The 19,113-nt window shown below is 53.6% G+C and overlaps 1 protein-coding gene across 2 annotated transcripts in view; it reads left to right on the top strand.

Annotated features, from left to right (window-relative positions):
* BICD2 (BICD cargo adaptor 2) overlaps positions 1-13,939 on the top strand; it is a 116,324-nt gene extending 102,385 nt beyond the window's left edge. The window contains exons 3-8 of one of the 2 annotated variants that reach the window (XM_023738609.1): positions 1,486-1,638; positions 3,453-3,917; positions 5,147-6,172; positions 7,012-7,163; positions 9,548-9,758; positions 11,755-13,939. In XM_023738609.1, coding sequence (XP_023594377.1) covers positions 1,486-1,638; positions 3,453-3,917; positions 5,147-6,172; positions 7,012-7,163; positions 9,548-9,758; positions 11,755-11,760 — 2,013 coding nt within the window. In that variant the 3' untranslated portion in view covers positions 11,761-13,939. Of the gene's footprint in view, positions 1-1,485; positions 1,639-3,452; positions 3,918-5,146; positions 6,173-7,011; positions 7,164-9,547; positions 10,129-11,754 lie in introns of those variants that run through there. The other variant, XM_004384224.2, reaches the window with a different exon arrangement.
* The last annotated feature ends 5,174 nt before the right edge of the window (positions 13,940-19,113 follow it).

Here is a 19,113-nt window from a genome sequence, read left to right as displayed (position 1 = left end):
CTTGACTGCTGCTTCCATGGGCATTGATTGTGGATCCAAGTAAAATGAAATCCTTGACAGCTTCAATCTTTTCTCCATTTTTCGTGATGTTGCTTATTGGTCCAGTTGTGAGGATTTTTCTTTTCTTTATGCTGAGGTGTAATCCATACTGAAGGCTGTAATCTTTGATCTTCATCAGTAAGCACTTCAAGTTCTCTTCACTTTCAGCAGGCAAGGTTGTGTCATCTGCATATCTCAGGTTGTTAATGAGTCTTCCTCCAACCCTGATGCCACGCTCCTCTTCATGTAGTCCAGCTTCTCAAATTATTTCCTCAGCATACAGATTGAATTAGTATGATAAATTACCCAGCCCCGAATGTCACAGCGCCAAGGTTGGGACCCAAGTCCCTAGCACAGGGTGCATAGCAGCAGCGGGCGTTTTTGATTCCAGCACTGGTCTCTTGCCTTGAGTAGTATATTGCTGCATCTTCACAAGCAGCCATGAGGCAGGAACTGCATAACAAGTTTATTGAGGCGAACCACATCCCAAGCAACCCACCCATTGAAAGTATACAATTCAATGGCATTTCATCACTCCAAAAAGAAACCCTGTGTCCATTAGCAGGCACTCCCCATCTCCTCCCACCAGCTTTGCCCTACACAACCACTAATCTTCTCTCTGTCTCAGTGGATTCACCTATTCTGGACCTTTTATATATGGAATCATACAATATTTGTCCTTTTGTATCTGGCTTCTTTCACACATCATGTTTTTAAGGTTGTAACATGTCACATGTCATAGCGTGTGTCATCAGCATGCCTTTCTGTGGCTGAATAATACTCCGTTATGTGTATACCACATTGTGCTTAGCCATTCATTCATTCATGGACATTTAGGTTGTTTCCCATTTTAGACTATCTTGAATAATGCTTCTGTGAACCTTTTGTGTACAAGTTTTGTGTGAACACATGTCTTCTATTTTCTTGGTGTATACCTAGGAGTGGAATTGCTAAATCACATGGAAATTCTACATGCGGAAATTTAACTTTTCAGGGACCCGGGAGACTGTTTTCCACAGCAGCTGCACCGTTTTACATTCCCACCTACAGTGTATGAGGGAGGAACTATTTTAAATTCCACTTTACAGATGAAGAAATAGAGGGTCAGAGCAGGCTTGAGTCACTTGCTGGAGGTTCCATGCTGCCAAGTGGCTGAGCAGGGTATTGGACTGAGGTCTGTCTGCCTCCAGGCCCTTTGCTGCCTACTCCCAACTCCCTGGGCTCCCCTCCCCTACGGGATGTCCACATTGGGTGCCGCAGGTGCAGACTCCTAACTCCCTGGGCTTCCCTCCCCTATGGGATGTCCACATTGGGCGCCGCAGGTCCAGACTCCTGGGTCCTGGCAGTGCAGCCGACGGTACACAGTGTGTCTGGCCACTCAGGGCCTCACCTCCCCTCTGTGCCAAGTGGTGGATACTCATGCCCACCTTTCTCTCTCCCCAACAGATCAACCAGAATGTGGAGATCCAGCGAGGCCGCCTGCGGGATGACATCAAGGAATACAAGTTCCGGGAGGCCCGCCTGCTGCAGGACTACTCGGAGCTGGAGGAGGAGAACATCTGCCTACAGAAGCAGGTGTCTGTGCTCAGGCAAAACCAGGTGAGTCTGTGGCCCACCTCTTCCTGCCTTCCCACGTTGGGAAGGTGTGTTCCCCTGTGTCATGGATTGAATTGTGTCCCCCAAAAATATGTGTCAAATATGGTTGTCTTCCATTTGTGATCTGATGTAATTGTCCTGTGTGTTGTAAATTCTAATCTCTGCCTGTGGATAATGAGGCAAGATTAGGCTATATTAAAGAGGATTAGGGTGAGATGCAACCTACTTACTCAGGTCACAGCCCTGATGGCTGTGTAAGGGGAGGTTCCCTGGGGTGTGACCTGCATCACCTGTTATCTTATAAGAGATAAAAGGAGAGAGAAGCGAGCAAAGAGATTGGTACCGCATGCTGGGAGCAGAGCACGTCATTTGGACCTGGGGTACTTGCTCTAAGAAGCTCCTTAACCAGGGGAAGATTGATGACAAGGACCTTCCCCCAGAACCCACAGAGAAAGAAAGCCTTCTCCTGGGCTGGTGACCTGAATTTGGACTTGTAGCCTCCTAGACTGTGAGAGAATACATTTCTGTTCGTTAAAGCCATCCACTTGTGGTATTTCTGTTATAGCAGCACTAGATAACTAAGACACCCTGTCTCGCCCTACATACCAGCAAGAGTGGTGGACCCTCTCGTGGCCAGGGCCCAGGCCCAGGACCCCTGAGGGGCAAGACCTCTGGCAGTCATTGGCCAGCCTGCAGCTGTGGTCCGAGCAAATCACAAGAGATCACACCAGACACCCTGGAAGCTAGACCTCCAGGCTCTGTCCCCATCTACAGTGCTGACCAGAGGGACTTCACAGGGGTGTCCTCAAGCCCCGGTGCAGCTGGGACCTTTGAGCTTTCTGGTGGTCCCTCTCGCCCCTCTGTGCCTTATTTTGCTGCATGAGACATGGGCTCCACCCAGCTGTACCTTCTCCTTCACCTGTGGTTTCATGTGCTGTTTCCCTGCTCTGAGCCTAGTGTAGCCTCCATGCTTAGGGGAGCAATAGGAGATTCTCAAGGAATCAAGGGAGGGAAAGTTAGTGGAGGAGAGGGGTGGGCCTTGAGGAGTACGGTGGGGCTATCTGCTCCTCACTATGGGGGCTGTGGCCAGCCAAGTCTCAGGGACCTGCCAGAGAAGACGTGTCACCTCTGGCTGTGACCTGAGGTCCAGTTTGTCCTAAGCATGTAATTTCACATAGATGCAATTTTGGATTCTGCTGTTACCCCCTTAACACTAGTGCTTCTGGGGTATGGCTGTCATGTGTGTTGCTTGTGAGTACAGGCCAGTGACTGCTCTTGTTCCATGCTTGGCTCCGACTGCCTTGTGGGTCTCGGTTCCTTCCAATTTGAAATATACTTAGATTGGTCCTAGTGAGTGTGTAAGTATGTATTCAATGTATTTAAGAATATTTAAATAGCTTAATGTTAATTAAAATTTTTTATACCGTTTAAAATAATTATACACTTGTATAATTACACTTAAATAAAAACGATGTACATTTTAAAGCATAGCTACGTGTCACTTGTGCCAAGGCCCTTCCTGCACAGGTGCTGGGTGAGTGTCTGGCACTTTTGTGTTGCTCGTGTCTCACAAACACTCTCCCCTCCCCTGCCTCAACAGCCCTTGAGGCAGAGCCACTCCGTGTCCCTCCTGTGATGACAGTGAAGATGATGGGTGGGCCCTCACCCTTACAGCCTGCCATCCCCTTCCAGCCAGTAGGCCTGGGTTTGGCCTTCTGCTGCTCAGCAGTGGGAGTGAGCGGTTTGAAACTTTTTGCTGATTTGCTTGGCATAAAGGGCTTGCCTGACTTGTGAGTTCTTTGAATTCCCTTTCTCAGGTGGAATTCGAGGGCCTCAAGCATGAGATTAAGCGGCTGGAGGAAGAGACCGAGTATCTAAACAGCCAACTAGAAGACGCCATCCGGCTCAAGGAGATCTCAGAGAGGCAGCTGGAAGAGGCACTGGAGACGCTGAAGACAGAGCGGGAGCAGAAGAACAGCCTGCGCAAAGAGCTGTCGCACTACATGAGCATCAATGACTCCCTCTACACCAGCCACCTGCACGTCTCCCTGGACGGCCTCAAGTTCAGCGATGATGCTGCTGCTGCCACCACAGAGCCTAACAACGACGCCGAGGCCCTGGTCAATGGCCTGGAACATGGCCTGGCCAAGCTGCCGCTTGACAACAAGACCTCCACACCCAGGAAGGATGGGCTCCCACCACCGTCGCCCAGCCTGGTCTCTGACCTCCTCAGTGAGCTGAACATCTCTGAGATCCAGAAACTGAAACAGCAGCTGATGCAGGTGAGGGTGTGGCCATGCCAGGACTGGCCATGTGGGGGCCCCTGGCCCACATCCCCACCCCACACAAGGCCCCTGTCACAGAGTCCTGGGACTCAGAAGGTTCTGGCTTGGGTTTCCCCACCTCCAGCCCTATCCCACATTTACACGTCCCTGAACAGTATGCATGCAACACTTTATGTTGATATACCTTCTACTTAAATTCATTTTAAATTCTGCATTGTCACCTAAGTGCAGCACCCATATTACAGACAGAAGATAACCAGAGAAGGAAGGTTCTGATCACTACGTTGAGGTTCTCTCATGTACTGCCATGGGGCACATGTCATGACCGTGGGACGGAAGGGTCGTGTGAGGACTTTATTCTCAGATGAAGCTCCCCTGGTGTCTCACTGTGGGAGTCTCAGAGCCTCCAGCCTGCTGCAGGTGCTGCAGGCCCCGAGGGGCAGGCAGAGGCGGGGCTCTCCCACCATGGTGAGCACGGAGACCCAGGATAAGGTAGAGAGCCAGTCTGTGAAATGATGCAGAGCTAGTCCTCTATGCGATACCCCACACAGCACTTTACACACAACAACACAGGCCACAGGGGTGACACATCTGGGGTCTTCATGAACTTGTCTCCTGGAAGACGGGCTTTTCCTTTTATGGAGAATCCACAAATGTCTGTTGCATGTCCCCAGGGCACCGGGGACAAGGACAGGCAGTCCCCATCCTTGGGGTGCTGAGTGCTGAGCAGTAGGATCTACCTTCCAGCCAGCAGGCCTGGGACCTCAGCCTCTTGAGCCCAGCATCCCAGGACTCTGGAGCATGGGCCATGCAGGGTGGTGGCACAGAGGCGCCTGGGTCCCACCGAGCTCAGAGTGGTGCTCACTTCACATTGGCTTGGAGCAGCTGTGAAGCCAGGCTCTGAGTCCCAGTCCACCACCTTCTGCCCACATGACTTTGGACAAGTCACCTGGCACCTCAGCCTCAGTTGCTCCAGCTGCAAAGTAAGGGTAGGGGCAGCACTTCCTTCCTGCATGGTTGTGAGAGTTGGTTCTGGCACAGGACGGTTCTGAGGGTTCACATGAGCAGTTCATCCACATTCCACTTCACAGATGGTCGACGGAGGCCCAGGTGGTTAAGGACTACAAGGCCCACGGCCAACACGTGGTGTCAGGCAGGATGGTGATCACTGCATCAAGGTGGGCCCTTCGCCAGCTGCTGACTTCCTTGTGCTTGTGCCTCTGCAGATGGAGCGGGAGAAGGTGAACCTGCTGGCAACACTGCAGGACACACAGAAGCAGCTGGAGCAGGCGCGTGGGGCCCTGTCGGAGCAGCACGAGAAGGTGAGCCGGCTCACAGAGAACCTGAGTGCCCTGCGGCGCCTGCAGGCTGGCAAGGAGCGGCAGACAGCCCTGGACAACGAGAAGGACCGGGACAGCCATGAGGACGGCGACTACTATGAGGTGGACATCAACGGGCCCGAGATTCTGGCCTGCAAGTACCACGTGGCCGTGGCTGAGGCGGGCGAGCTACGGGAAGAGCTGAAGGCACTGCGTAGCCTGCACGAAGCCAGCGAGGCCCAGCACGCCGAGGAGAAGAGCCGCCATGAAGCTGAGGGCCAGGTGCTCATGGAGAAGCTCGCCTTGCTAGAAAAGGCCAGCCGCCAGGACCGCGACCTGCTGGCTCGGCTAGAGAAGGAACTCAAGAAAGTGAGTGACGTGGCCGGCGAGACGCAGGGCAGCCTGAGCGTGGCCCAGGATGAGCTGGTGACTTTCAGCGAGGAGCTGGCCAATCTCTACCATCACGTGTGCATGTGCAACAACGAGACACCCAACCGTGTTATGCTGGACTACTACCGCGAGGGCCAGGGCGGGGCTGGCCGTGCCAGCCCTGAAGGCCGAGGCCACCGCTCTCCCGTCCTCCTGCCCAAGGGGCTGCTGGCTGCGGAGCTGGGCAGAGCAGAGGGTGGGAGCGGGGAGAACAGCCCCTCACCCAGCTCCTCGCTTCCATCACCCCTGAGCGACCCACGCCGCGAGCCCATGAACATCTACAACCTGATCGCCATTATCCGTGACCAGATCAAGCACCTGCAGGCCGCCGTGGACCGCACTACTGAGCTGTCGCGGCAGCGCATCGCCTCGCAAGAGCTGGGCCCTGCTGTGGATAAGGACAAGGAGGCGCTGATGGAGGAGATCCTAAAGCTCAAGTCGCTGCTTAGCACCAAGCGCGAGCAGATCACCACGCTACGGACCGTGCTCAAGGCCAACAAGCAGGTGAGCCAGCTGGCCAGGCCCAGAGCCTGGGGGGCGGGGGTCTGGGAGAACTGGGGGCGTGGGGGTGGAGCCTGGGGGACCAAGGCCTGGGGTGGCTGGATGCATGGGGGGCAGAGTCTGGGGCTGGGGGCTGGGGGCTCAGCACCCTGGAGGGACAGGGATAGGAGTGGGACAGAGCTTCTCCCCAGAGCTCCAAGCCCAGGGCTCTGTGTGGCTTCCAGGGTTTGGGCTCTAGTCCCCAGGGAAGCTGGGCTGGATGGCTGATGGCCTGAGTTGGCATTTCGCCTTCATCTCTTGTCTTCCCGCCCTTGGTGCTGGCTCCACCCTGACCCTGCCACTGCCCTGCCCGGTCAGGCCTCTTCGGCCATACACCTGTCCCCAAGCTGGAGCGTGTACCCCTCCAGACCAGGATCCCTGACACAGCATCTTCCACACTGGTTCTGTGGGAGCCCACGACCCCCAGGAGGCACTCAGGACCTCCAGCCAGGAGAGTTGGTAGGGGGCAGGCTTCAGTGGGACCTCCACATAACCAGAGCAGCGCTGTTTGTGGTTATCCCATACTGGGGCTCCGTAGAGAAACCGTGCCTACCGCTCTGTCTTGATGCTGTGGGGAGTGTTGTGAGAGGTCTCAGGAATAGCTTGGGGTCATCACCAGTCTGCAGTGGGACTGAGGGTCTGGTCAGGAGGCTTTGCAGGAGAAGGGATGCATTCACATTCACGTGGGCCCCACCATGCGTGCTCATGTGTCCCCATGCTGACCCGGAGGAGTGCCTCTCTGTGGTGGGGCAGGGCCTGGCACGGCTCCTCAGCCTGCCCCCCTGTGGTCTCTGTCCTTGCAGACAGCCGAGGTGGCCCTGGCCAACCTGAAGAGCAAGTACGAGAATGAGAAGGCGATGGTGACTGAGACCATGATGAAGCTACGGAATGAGCTCAAGGCGCTCAAGGAGGACGCCGCCACCTTCTCCTCACTGCGTGCCATGTTCGCCACCAGGTGAGCCGGCGGGAGGAGCTTGCACCAGGCCATGCCAAGTGCAGCGGGCTGGCTGGTCAGGGCCTAGCGGAGGCGCTGCATCTGCGCCACCCAGTGGAGCTAGAGCTGACTGTATGCTGTGTGCTGCCACCTCAGAGCCCCTAGAAAAGGTCACAGGGCTGCTGCTGACTGGTGGGGCAGGCGAGGTGGGGAGGCAGGGGCAGCAGCAGGTGTGGAAGGGAGCAAATTTCTGCTCTGTTCCCTGTGACTTCAGTTAGCATCTCCTTGGTGGCCAGCCACTGACATCCCTGGTGGAAGAAGCTTCGTCCTCCCACATGGAGGCACTTAGTGATGGGGTCAAGGGTGGGCTGTGAGCAGGTACATGCCCCGAGGCTGGCTGGGTGGCAGTCCCCCCACATGGAGGGGGAGCTTAGTGACGAGGTCCATGGTGGGCTGTGAGCAAGCCCCCTCATACACACATCCCACGGTGGGTGAGTGGAGGACACAGGCCTGCCCAGTCAGGCTCACTGCTCTGACCTGGCAGTTTCTCTGTGACCCCCACCTAGGGAAGATTAGACCAGGAGGTTGGGCACAGTAAGAGTTCCCAGGTGTTGGAGCTGCTTTAGGAACCCCTCCATGAGAAGGATCCTAATTCAGGGCGTTTCTGCTGGGGACCGCTCTTTCTCACCATCTGAAGAGTGATGGTGCCCCCTGCTGGCCATGGTCCCGGAGTTGGTGTAGCTGGTTCCATCTTGCACGTAAAGAATCAAATCCCTGAGGTTAGACAGGATTGGAGTCTGGGCTCAGGCCCTGCTTCCCCTCATGCCCGAGGCTGGGTATCCCTGTTTTTCGGTGTCCCTGCCACAGGGGGTCCTGCCAGGACGAAATGGAGACCAGCTGGATTTTATCCTAAACCGGGTATGTGGGAGGCAAGGGGGAGAAGACAAGGAAAGAAAGTTGCAGGCTTTCTTTGGAAGCTTCCTCCTGTTTCTGGGGTCTAGGCAAGCCCTTGGGAAAAGAGTTCACAGTTCTTCAGCATCAACACCTAAACCTCAGCTTCCTTAAACATCCTTTATTTAAAGACATATAGCCCCTGACTTTTCAGATGGCATCAGAATCTCAAACCTGCTTGCCTTCCCTGGAGGACTGAGATCAGTCTCCGGCCCCAAGGGGCTGTCTGCACCGTTTGTGGGGTGGGTGGACGTTCCTGGGGAGGTGCGGGGGGGTGGGAGGAATGCGCGCGGGTGCTGGATGCTCGGCAGGCCGGGCCTGCAGTGTGAGGAGCGGCTGTCCAGCTGGCTCAGCTCCGGGCTCAGCTTGGCGTGGGGCAGGCTCAGAGCCCAGGGTGTTTCTGTGCCGGTACCTGTGGGACCTCCTGACTGTGGCACCTCTTGTGGCAAAACACTCTGCTCAGGCTGCCCAGCTCTGCCTTCACCAGTGGGGTCACTGGTCTTGGGTGCAGTTATGAAGACGACATGGGACAAGGGGTGTGAAAGCCCATTCAAGGCCAAATGCAGGCAGGGGGTTGGGAGGAGGGCAGATATGTCACAAGTTGAGCAGGGACCCAGGAGCCACTCATCTACTCCACTACATCCATGCACACCGTTGGCTTGGGCGGTCCACTCAGCACAGAGCTACCGCATGCAAGTGCCGTGCCAGGCACCAGTGCAGCTGAGACCGGACCCAGCCCTGCCCCCTGGAGTCTGCACCTGCACCTTGAAAGCCAGGGGATGCCACAGTGCCCATTTCATGGCGCTGATGGCACCAGCGCCTCTGTTGGCTTCCTCGGCCACCACGAGGTCTGGAAGGGCAGCCCCTGCTTCCCTTTGGGAACACCTGCTGCAAAGAGCCCCACCCAGAGAAAGCCAAATCGCTCAGGGGAAAACAGCCTCTCCGTGGAGAACCTCGCTGAGTAAGCAAAGCAGGCTGAGTCAAATGCATGCCACCCCCGCCATTAAAAAACAAAAATGAAACCAACCAACCCATTAGGGCTGTGGTGTCTGGGTCCCAAGAGTCCTTTCTCACCAGCCACAGTCAGGAGGCTTTGTGCAAAATCTTTATGGGGGTCTTCCCACATGGGGGAGGACTAGTGACAAGGTCCAGGCTGGGCTGTGAGCAGAAACCACCCCTCCATAGATACACCCCAAGGCAGGTGGGTGGAGCACTCAGGCCTGCCCAGTCAGGCTCAGGAAGCCTTTGCTAAAAGGAGTTGGAACAGGGCCCCCCTCCCTACCACAGTCCCCAGCCTCCCACTTGGGCGTCGGCTTTGCTGCTGCTGCTTCTCTGTGACTCAGGGAGGCCCACTTCTCTGTCATTGCCCCCCTGGGCCCTCGTCTCCTTGCCCAGGGGAACGACCTCACCCCACCCGCCCATGCCTCTTCACGCACTTTCACGTTGCCCTGCAGGTGTGACGAGTACATCACGCAGCTAGATGAGATGCAGCGGCAGCTGGCGGCCGCTGAGGATGAGAAGAAGACGCTGAACTCGCTGCTGCGCATGGCCATCCAGCAGAAGCTGGCCCTGACCCAGCGGCTGGAGCTGCTCGAGCTGGACCATGAGCAGGCCCGGCGTGGCCGCACCAAGGCCACCCCCAAGGCCAAGCCCAGCACCCCGAGCGTAAGTCACACCTGCGCCTGTGCCAGTGACAGGGCCGAGGGGTCTGGGCTCTCCACTCAGGTGTTCTGCAGTGAAAAGTATAACATTTACTGTGATTAGGGTTGCGGGCACCGCACACTGCAGCTAACGCTCTGCGCATCATCTGTCCGCTTCGCCCCCAACTAACTCTCTCACGGGAGGGTCTCTGACCGCGTCACACGGGCACAGCACACTGGCCTGCCGGACCCTCCGGCCCGTTCTGGGTCTGCTCTTCGTCTTCTCGTTGCTTGCAGGATGCTCCCCTTATTAATGGCTGCCCTTTTGGTAGGGGGCAGAGGAGGGGGCAGAGCCACAGAAAACAGACATGAGGAAGGGGTTTCCTGGCGGCACAAGCTCCATGGAGAGAACCCGAGGCAAGGAAGTCCTGATCCGGTCTCCCTGCTCAGCACCTGCCGGGGAGCACAGGGCCTGAGTTGGAAACGTTGGTGCCCTAGCACGTGTGCCATGCAATTGTCCTGTCCCTGAGCCCCAGCTCCCTCCACCCAGTTGGAGCAACTGCAGCAGCTAACTTGATGCATGGCTTGGTTTATGGAACTATTTTGTAATCTGTGCCACATCTCACTGCATATCCCACTTACGACAGAAGTGCAGAATTACACCCCAAACCCAGAGCCAGAGCTGCCGTGAGCTCTCTGCACACCCAGGCCTGGACATGCATGTGTGGCTGGGGAACCAACGGATGTGTCAGCCCCGGCACAGCTGATCTAGCCCAGGACACCTGACTTGGCCGCTCGTCCCCATCTGAGGCCTGCACCTGTCTTGGCCTACAAGTGGGTAGGAAGGGAGCCGACAGGGACCATCATTCTAATGAAGAAAGCTTTCCAAGTGCCTAGCCAGGGCCTTTGTATCCAGTGAGAAGCCCCATCCTTTTGTACGGTGGTGGGTTTCTCTGCCGTCTGCCCCTCCCCGTAGGCCAGCATATAGGGCTGCAGTGCCCTGGGCCCACTCACCCACCCACAGTGCATCACTTCCTCCCAGGTGACATTACACCTGAGAAGCAGGCCTTTGAACCCACAGCCTGAAGTCTGAGCATCCTGAGCTCAGCTGAGTTGAAAGACCTTCACAGTCCCTGGCAGGAGCCATCTGGGACTGCTCTCAAAGGCTTTGAGTGGGACCAGGTCCCGGGATGCATGGGTAGGAGTGTGGCTTCCTTTATTTAGTGCAATGTGGGGGGTGGGCAGGGGTTAGGCCGTAAAACAAGAAAAGTCACTGTGGACCCTGTGGCTCTCCATTAGTTCGCAGAGGCATTGTCTGCGCTGTGTTGGGCATCCTGGGTTTACACTTCCTGGTGTAAAACCTCTCTCAGTATTTCTCTTCCTGAGCACCCTGTGGGGTCAGCCAGACAAGAGGCTGCACCTTCTTCACCTAAGGGCTCCTAGCCTGTCAGAAGTCAGGGGGAAGGGGATTTCACGCTATCCGATGGGAGACTGCCTTGCGCTCTCTCACAAAGGTGTTTGCCCCTGCTTCACTCTATCATGTGGTTCTTGAGTGTGTCTCGGTCCCCACCAAACTCCAAATGCTGCAGACAAGTTTCGCCTTGGGATATGACCACAGCAGCCTGGAATGATGGAGGGGTGGGCCCCACAGGTGTCCCTCCGCATGGGTGTCCTGGGCTCCCAGTGGGCCTTGGAGTGCCTCTCCTCCTTGAGGAAGGTTGCACATCCCCTGCCTTGGTGAGCAGGACTCCCCGCACTGCATGTGTCGCCGCACGCCCCTCTGCACCCTCGGCTCTGTCTGCCGCTGCAGCAGCTTCTTTCAGTACTTGTCAGGGTCTTATGCAGCGCGCGGGGCTAGCCCCACTGCAGAGCATGGCCACAGCTAACAGACACCAAGGTTTCTGCTCTGCTGAGTAACTCACCCTGCATGCTCGCAGCAGCCCAGGACTTTGAGATGTGAGATGAGCAGGCATGATGAGTGACTGGTTTTCTAATGGCATCTTGTTTTCTCCTCTTTGCAGCTGTAGAGTAGTTGCTGAGAGGACTCGGCCGCCTGGCCCTGTCGCCTTGCAGCTCCTTTCCTCCCCTTGTGGTTGCAGTTGGAGGAGTGTGGGCCACCCACACGGAGGAAGGAAAGGCAACCTAAATCCCACTTAGAAATGTCTTTGGATATGTCACTGCAATTTTTTTTCAAAACAGCGTTCCCCAAGTTTGTAATGGGAAGAATGAGAGCTTTAATGTTGAAAATGCTGCGAGCTGCTGCTTGAAAGACCTTTTTACAAGTGCTGAGGAATCTGCTCCAAACCGTGACCACCATGGTCGTTGTGAACATGCTAGAGACACCACGGGGACCCCTCTTGTTACCCACATCCCTTTTTTATCCGATAAACCTGTGCACTTTTGATACTTTGATATTATACTTGCTTCCTCACTCCTCATGTAGAGATGGTTCTCAGATGCTGTGGTGTGTGCTCATGGTTGCATAGCTCACTGTCTTAGCTCTCAACCTGTTGATTGGATGTCAGCACGTTGCAAACGTGTGTGCTGTCTTTAGTGTGTAGCTCTAGGCTGTTTAGGCGAGGGCTGGGACCCAGCAAGGAGCTCAGCTAATGGATCCACCCTGTGGGTCAGCAGCCTTTTAGATTATACAGCGTTACAATTCATGTTTGAAATTATGGATTTTAAATGCCATGTTCATTAAGAAATCCAGGGTATTCAGATTCTGGGGTTTTTCATATTGTATTATTATTATTCTTAGGAATAGTTCAATGTAACAAGAAGAAAACTTGACCTTTGCTCTGGTTAAAACAGTAATAGGCACTTGAAAAAAAACATAATAAATTATTGAATGAGAGTATTACCTGCAAATTCCAGAATTTTCTGGGTTTTAGGACATTGTGAAGCATGACTGATTAACAGGATTTTATACAACTGTACCAGTGAAATTCCAAATTGGAATTGTTTTGTTAATCTGGTTGTTGTGCCAAATTGTGGTACACTTAGAAAATTCTACAGTCGTCGATTTTTAGGGTGTTCTATTTCAACGCCTTTTTGTTAGTAATCACTGCCAGTAGTGCCTTCGTCATTTAAGGGAGGTGTCCCAGAGTGCTTTATTCCCTAAAACGGACAGTGAGGAGCTAGTTGGGAATTTTCACGGCCAGTGTGAAGCAATAAGTGTGAGGTGAGCGTGCACCTTTATACCTTTACCTGGGCATCTCCGTTGAGAGAAAGAGAACAGTGATTGTACAAAATTCTGTTAGTCGGTGATTCTTTACTCTGCAGATCCTTGCAAATTCAGGGGCATAGAAAATGAAAGCAGATACAAAACACTGAGTGTGCTTTGGGAACCAAATGGAGTTTTCTGGAACAAACTAAGCAAGCTGTATTAATAACACGTTTGTGAAGAACCAAGAATGTGTTAGGAGTATCAGTGCTCTCTCTTTGCTTCGCACAGCGGTGGACAAGGGTTAACCTTAGTATTCTTTGCAAATGTGAAAATGAGACATTAATATCTTCTCTTGCTTGGTGTGACTAATCACTGTTAATTTCAGGAAACAGAAATCACCAGCACTCCTTAGCAAGCCGGGTCAGCAGGTCTGCATCCCCGCCCTGTTTGCTGAGGTTCATGTGAATGATTAAATTGGTACTTGTGGAGGAAGGAGAAAAAAACCTGTCCTCCCTCCTCCAAAAAGGAAAAAAAAAAAAAGTACAAATTATAACAATAGAAATGACAAGAATAAAAGAATTCTGTTTCCTGGAATAAGCATTTTTTATTCCTAGTTGTAGGGACTCCTGTTTTTACCTTCTGTTACAGTATTGATTTATAAGAAGTATTGTTACATTTGCGTTAACTTCACCTATATGGGGTATTTATTTGCAGTGCTGTCTGAGTACTGTATTTCTCTGTGCATTACCCTAGTGTCAGAATGTTGGTCTTTATTTTAAGGTCATGTGCATGTTCTCCTGCCAAGGGACCTTTACACGGACCTAGACAAAAAAGCAAACAAACAAAAAATAATAAGCAAATGCCTTTAATTGCAGAGAAAAATGAGGCAGAACATGGAAAAGGAATAGGAAAGAGAAATTGAGATTCTTGGGACACAAGCATATGACTTGAATGTTTCCAAAGCCAGTGTGCATAGGAACAAGGGGCCTGTGTAAAGAGTCACGTTGGTAGGACCAGTAAATAAAAAAGAATAATAAAAACACAAAAGACATGTCTTGTTCTCTGTAGCTTCTTTGACGCCCTGCTCCAGATGACTGTGGTTCCAGCAATGCCCAGTGATGTCAGTGCTTTGAAGCAAAACACAACAGCAAAGAAAGCTTAACAAGAATGGGTCACCTTGGTGGTGGGAGCTGGAGCACCCTGGGGGCCATCACTGTGAGCATGGGGAGGGGTCCTCTGGATGCCATTCTAAGACAGGCTCTCATTGCCCTGTCACCCCTGCCCCATATGGAGCCCTGCAGGTCCCCCTTGTCTCAGGTTCTCACTGTCTTGTCACATACCACACCCCACACCCCACAGGAACCCTGAAGGCCCCTCCCTCTTTAGTAGGGCCTGCCATAACTGGTTTGAGTTTGAACCTTCTTTCTGATTGGATAAAAGAGGCTTGTGTCTTTTTCTATCTCAGTAGCTAGAAGTAATCTCCCTGCCACTGGCCGAGGTTCTCACATGGGCCTCTTGCCCGGCTCATCTAAGTGGAGACTGGCAGGGCTTGTCCACACTGTCAGACAATACTCCTGAGCCCTCCTCTCCCTCATCAGCCCCACCTCGTGTGTTGGTTTGGCACAAAGAATCCTGAGGAGTCAGTCTGCCCTCCACCACCAGCAGGTCTGGGCCCTTGCAGCGGTTGTCTTTGATTACCGGGATGGATGACAGCGCCCCAAGTGGGAGTCCTCATGCCTGTGGGAGGGGGAATGTGGCTGGAGCTCAGCCCTCGCCCTCTGCGTCCACCGCCGTCCCCCCTGCAGTGGTTTTCCTCTTATTCCGCTCCCCCAAGGCAAGTTACCAGGGCTGGAGACTCAACCTCACAGTTTGCAACTAGTTGATCCCACCCACAAGGTCTGGAGCCCCTGGTCCCCCGCCAAGGCCTGGTGCATATCCTCGTGCGGATCATGGCGTGATTGTGGGAGACTTCTGCAGCAGGCTCCTCCTGGGGGAGAGATCACGATGGGAATCGGAGATGCCCTCCAGGTGCCCTTCTGTTTAGCCCACTGTTGACTCAGGAGCCCAGGTCCAGTCTGTTTTCCCAGGTGTCTTTGTGGCGTGTAACACACATACATGAAAGTGCTGGATTTCTTCAACTGAGTGCACCCTACCCTGCAGGTCCCATGGTGTCAGGAGAACCCTGCCCAACACAAAGCCATGTGCCTCTCTCCCAGGGCACAGGGAGGTAGGAGGGCAGATGGGCAGATCAATGGGGTGCCAGGATGGCACCTGGTAAAGGAGAGGAGGGTCAGTGGCAGATGGCCCATGCTGCAGCCATGGTCAGCATCACATGATGTGGGGTGTCAGGGCCCAGGGGGAGCCATTTGGGCCAGCCTGAGATGGGCAGGTGTGCCTGTAAGGGGGAGAAGAGGAGGAGGGGTCCTCAAGAGGGCCTTGTGCAGAAGCAGGTGGACTAGGCCAGAGTCCCAGGCTCCAGCCTAGAGGGAAGTATCAGTGGGCCCTCTTGGCATGCAGATGGGAGGACCAGGGAAGGTGGCGGGAGGACACCGAGCTCACAGGGCAGATGAATGACTCAGTCCACTTGTCTTCTGACACCAACTGCATATGCAGCACTTCTTCCTCTGACCCTAACCACACAGAGCTAGGTCAGACCTCATGAGTTAAGGGCTGGGGCAGGCACACGAGCACACATGAGACCCAGAAAAGGCCCTGGGTTCAGAGGGAGGAGGCAGGATGAGGAGTGGCAGATGCCTCTGAAGATGTCACAGGAAGCTGTCCTACCCAGGTGGTGAGCAGAGCATTCTGGTGTTCAGGGCAGGTGGGGGAGCACACCAGGGGGAAGAGCTCACACCCTGGTGACAGGCCCACAGCAGGAGGTACTGTGGGGGCCAGGTTTATCATGCCCACCATGCCCACCTGCCCTGTAGTCACCCCTTCCTTAGGTGGACTCACGCACTTGTGGGGTGTTGGACTACTGGACCTCAGACTCCTGCCCTGAGTCCAGTCCAGCCCAGCTTCCTAAGAGCAGAGTTCACCACGTCCTGGGGTCTCAGCTCTTTTTCTGGCCCATCAGCCTCCTGCTTCTTCCTCCCGTGTCCCTACATCTGCCTGAGTAGTGCCCCCATGCTCTCCCAACCATTCCATTCCCCTCCCTAGCCGCGCTGTCCTTCTCACCCGGCACCCTCCGAGCTCAGGCTTACGTTTTAGAGGTTCTGGGCCCAGCCCTCCTATCCCATCCCTCTCATCCCATCCCTGACTCAATACCACTCACCCGCCCCCTGGGTCCACCCGGGGCCTCATCATGACACCGAGGTCCACTTGTCTCCTTGGTGAACATCCTTCATGCCCCTTGCTGGCATCGGGGTGAAGTGCATATTCATGTCACCTCCCGGGGAGATGCCAGTTAAGGCCCTGATCCCGGCAGCTCCTCCTTCACCATCCGCCAAGCCTTGGCTCCCCAAAGCCCCGGTGCCCCTCTGAAAACCTAGGCCCCTCTCCCTACCTCTAGGCCAGTCTGACCCATCCCTTCTCTGCCTGCACTTTTGCTGTGCTCCCCATCATATCCCTGCCAGCCCCACACTGTGCCTGTGCCTCCTTCTTGCCCAGCATACCTCTCACCATACCATCTGTGTTGTGGGACAAGGTGCCTTCCTGAGCCTGGGCCTTGATGCTCACAGCCGCTTCCATCCTGGACGCCCGTGCTTGGCGCATAACCAGACAGACTGACTGACCTCCATCTGGCAGGCCATCCTGATGACCCCAGACCCACCACAGTAGGACACGCACCCACTCCTGGCTCCTTGCCTGGAGGGAGGGGACCTCCTGCTGGACACTGCTTTTGTTGTGCAGCTGATGGCTCTGTCCAGCTGTCGGCCCTGCCCATCCCTTCTGGGGGTATCAGACACACACCCAGGTCCACTGTATGCTGTCCCAACCAACTCTGGGGAGGTGATGCTGCCCCAGCTCAAGTTAAAGAAAGACCAATGCTCAAGTGTAGCCCACGATCCCTGCACCTTTTCTCTCCTGAGGCAAATCCTGCAGGGCCTTGGCTGTGTACAGGACCCTAACCCAACCTCAGCTCTGCCTGTGGCAAGGGCTCGGCCTCTCTGAGACTTTGTTCCTTCTGTAAAATGTAGTCCTCATCAAGTCCTCCAGGAGCCTCGCCCACTCCCCAGGGCCTGGGACCCCTCGGATAAAGGACTCAACACGGAGGGGCAGGAGCTGGCCAAGCCTGTCACCCAAGGCCCAGTGTGTCTCTGGTTCATCAGGAAGACAGCACGGAGACCAGGGCCTGGCCTGCAACTTGTTCCACTCCAACCAGCTGTGTGACCCTGGGCGGCATCCTCACTGGTGAAATAGGGGAAGAATGGGACACTCATACAGGGCTGTCAGAGCACTGAGAGAGGGAGACACTACAGGCACTTAGAACTGGCCTGGCATACGATAAAGCCCCGTGGGTTTGTCAATGTAAAGCAAGCATCACAAGGTATTGCAAGATGGATGTGACAGACGCACCCATCCTCATGATGTGTGCAGGCTAGAAGGGACACACACACCTACATCAGTCATCACAGCCCCAATGACCTGAGGTGACAGGAAACAGGGCAGAGGAGCTGAGAGGTCAGACCAACTAAGAGAGAGAGAGATAAAAGGCTAGTCACAAGGTAGAGGAGCAAGTGGGATTTACAAGGCCACGTGTGACTTAAAGGGACAATGCATAGCTTCTGGGAGAAAAAAAGAATGCACACAGGAAGAAGCACTCTTTGGCAGTCAGGTGAGGAAGAAAGGAGAAAAAGGGAAAATTTAGGATTCTGCAAGACAAAAGAGAACCAGAAAACGAGAACTTACAATCTACCCCACTTACACACACACACACGCACCACCCTTGAACAAAAGCCCCGCTAAAATACCTGAATCTTGCTGGAGTGACAAAAAAGGACTCCCTTGTCCTGTAAAACGTGCAGCATTATAAAAATAGATGGAAAGTAAAGTTCACAGAGAACTATGAAATGAAAAGCAACTCACCAACTGAGGAAAACTACTTCCCAAAATACAAGTATGAAGCAGAAGAAAACTACATGGAATATAAGTCTATACTCCAAACTGAATTAAGTATCCTGAAACAAGTATTTGAGGATGTGAAAAACAACCTTGAGATATAAAAACTAAAATCAGAAATAGAAAAATAGGGAGAAATAAAAAACGAGTTGACTTAGGAAAGAAATGGGAGAAAATTTTTTTCTTAGAAATGTGCCCAAACAGACACTTGAATCAAATGAAAACTGAATAAGGGGCATCAATGAAAATGACACGAAGAAGTAAAATAAGTTAGCAAAAAGTGGAAATAGAAAAGGGCAATTTATTAGAATCCCTGAGGAAGAAAAATGAAACAATGGAATATAGTTAATATTTAAAGTCCAATAAAACCTTCCTACAAAAATGAAAAAAGTTCAATTCTAGACATTTAAGGAGTCCCTGGAAGGTGCAAATGGTTAACACACTTGTCTGCTAACTGAAAGGTTGGAGATTTGAGTTCACCCACAGCTACCTTGGAAGAAAGGCCTGATGATCTGCTTCTGAAAAATGAGCCATTGAAACCCTATGGAGGAGGGATCCTGGCAAGATAGTGGCACAAATAGACCATCATTCCGACCCTCCCCCAACAAATACAACAAGAAGTATAAGGAAACAATGCTTGACCTTGAGGGACTCTGAATCAGGAGCAGAGAAGGGCAGTGGGGAACTGCAGACCGGCAAGAATCAACAAATCAACAATGAGATGCATGAAACCGAAACAAACCCACTGTTGCGGAGTCAATTCTGACCCATAATGACCCTATAGGACTGAGGAGAACTGCCTCATAGGGTTTCCAAGGCTTTACGGAGGCAGACTGCCACACTTTTCTCCCGCAGAGTGGCTTGTGGGTTCAAACCGCCAACCTTTTGGTCAGCAGCTGATCATTTTAACCACTGTGCCACCAGGGCTCCCTGGGTATCCAATAGCTCAGGCCTCTGTGACTAACAGAACGGACCTCCCCGGGGGTCAGTTTGGGTCAGTCTGCCCCTACTTTCAGTGGGCTCTGAGGACTGCTGACTGAGGCTGCTGTGTGCTGAAAATCAGGCATCTCTTGTGGAGGCGACACCCACAGCCAACATACTACTGGTGGGGAGGGAGCTCTGATAGCAACAAGGCCAACCTCCCTAGCAGCTG

This window comes from Trichechus manatus, unplaced genomic scaffold, assembly GCF_000243295.1.
Source record: "Trichechus manatus latirostris isolate Lorelei unplaced genomic scaffold, TriManLat1.0 scaffold00120, whole genome shotgun sequence".
NCBI classification, from domain to species: Eukaryota; Metazoa; Chordata; class Mammalia; order Sirenia; family Trichechidae; genus Trichechus; species Trichechus manatus.
This window is presented reverse-complemented; position numbering and strand designations above follow the sequence as displayed.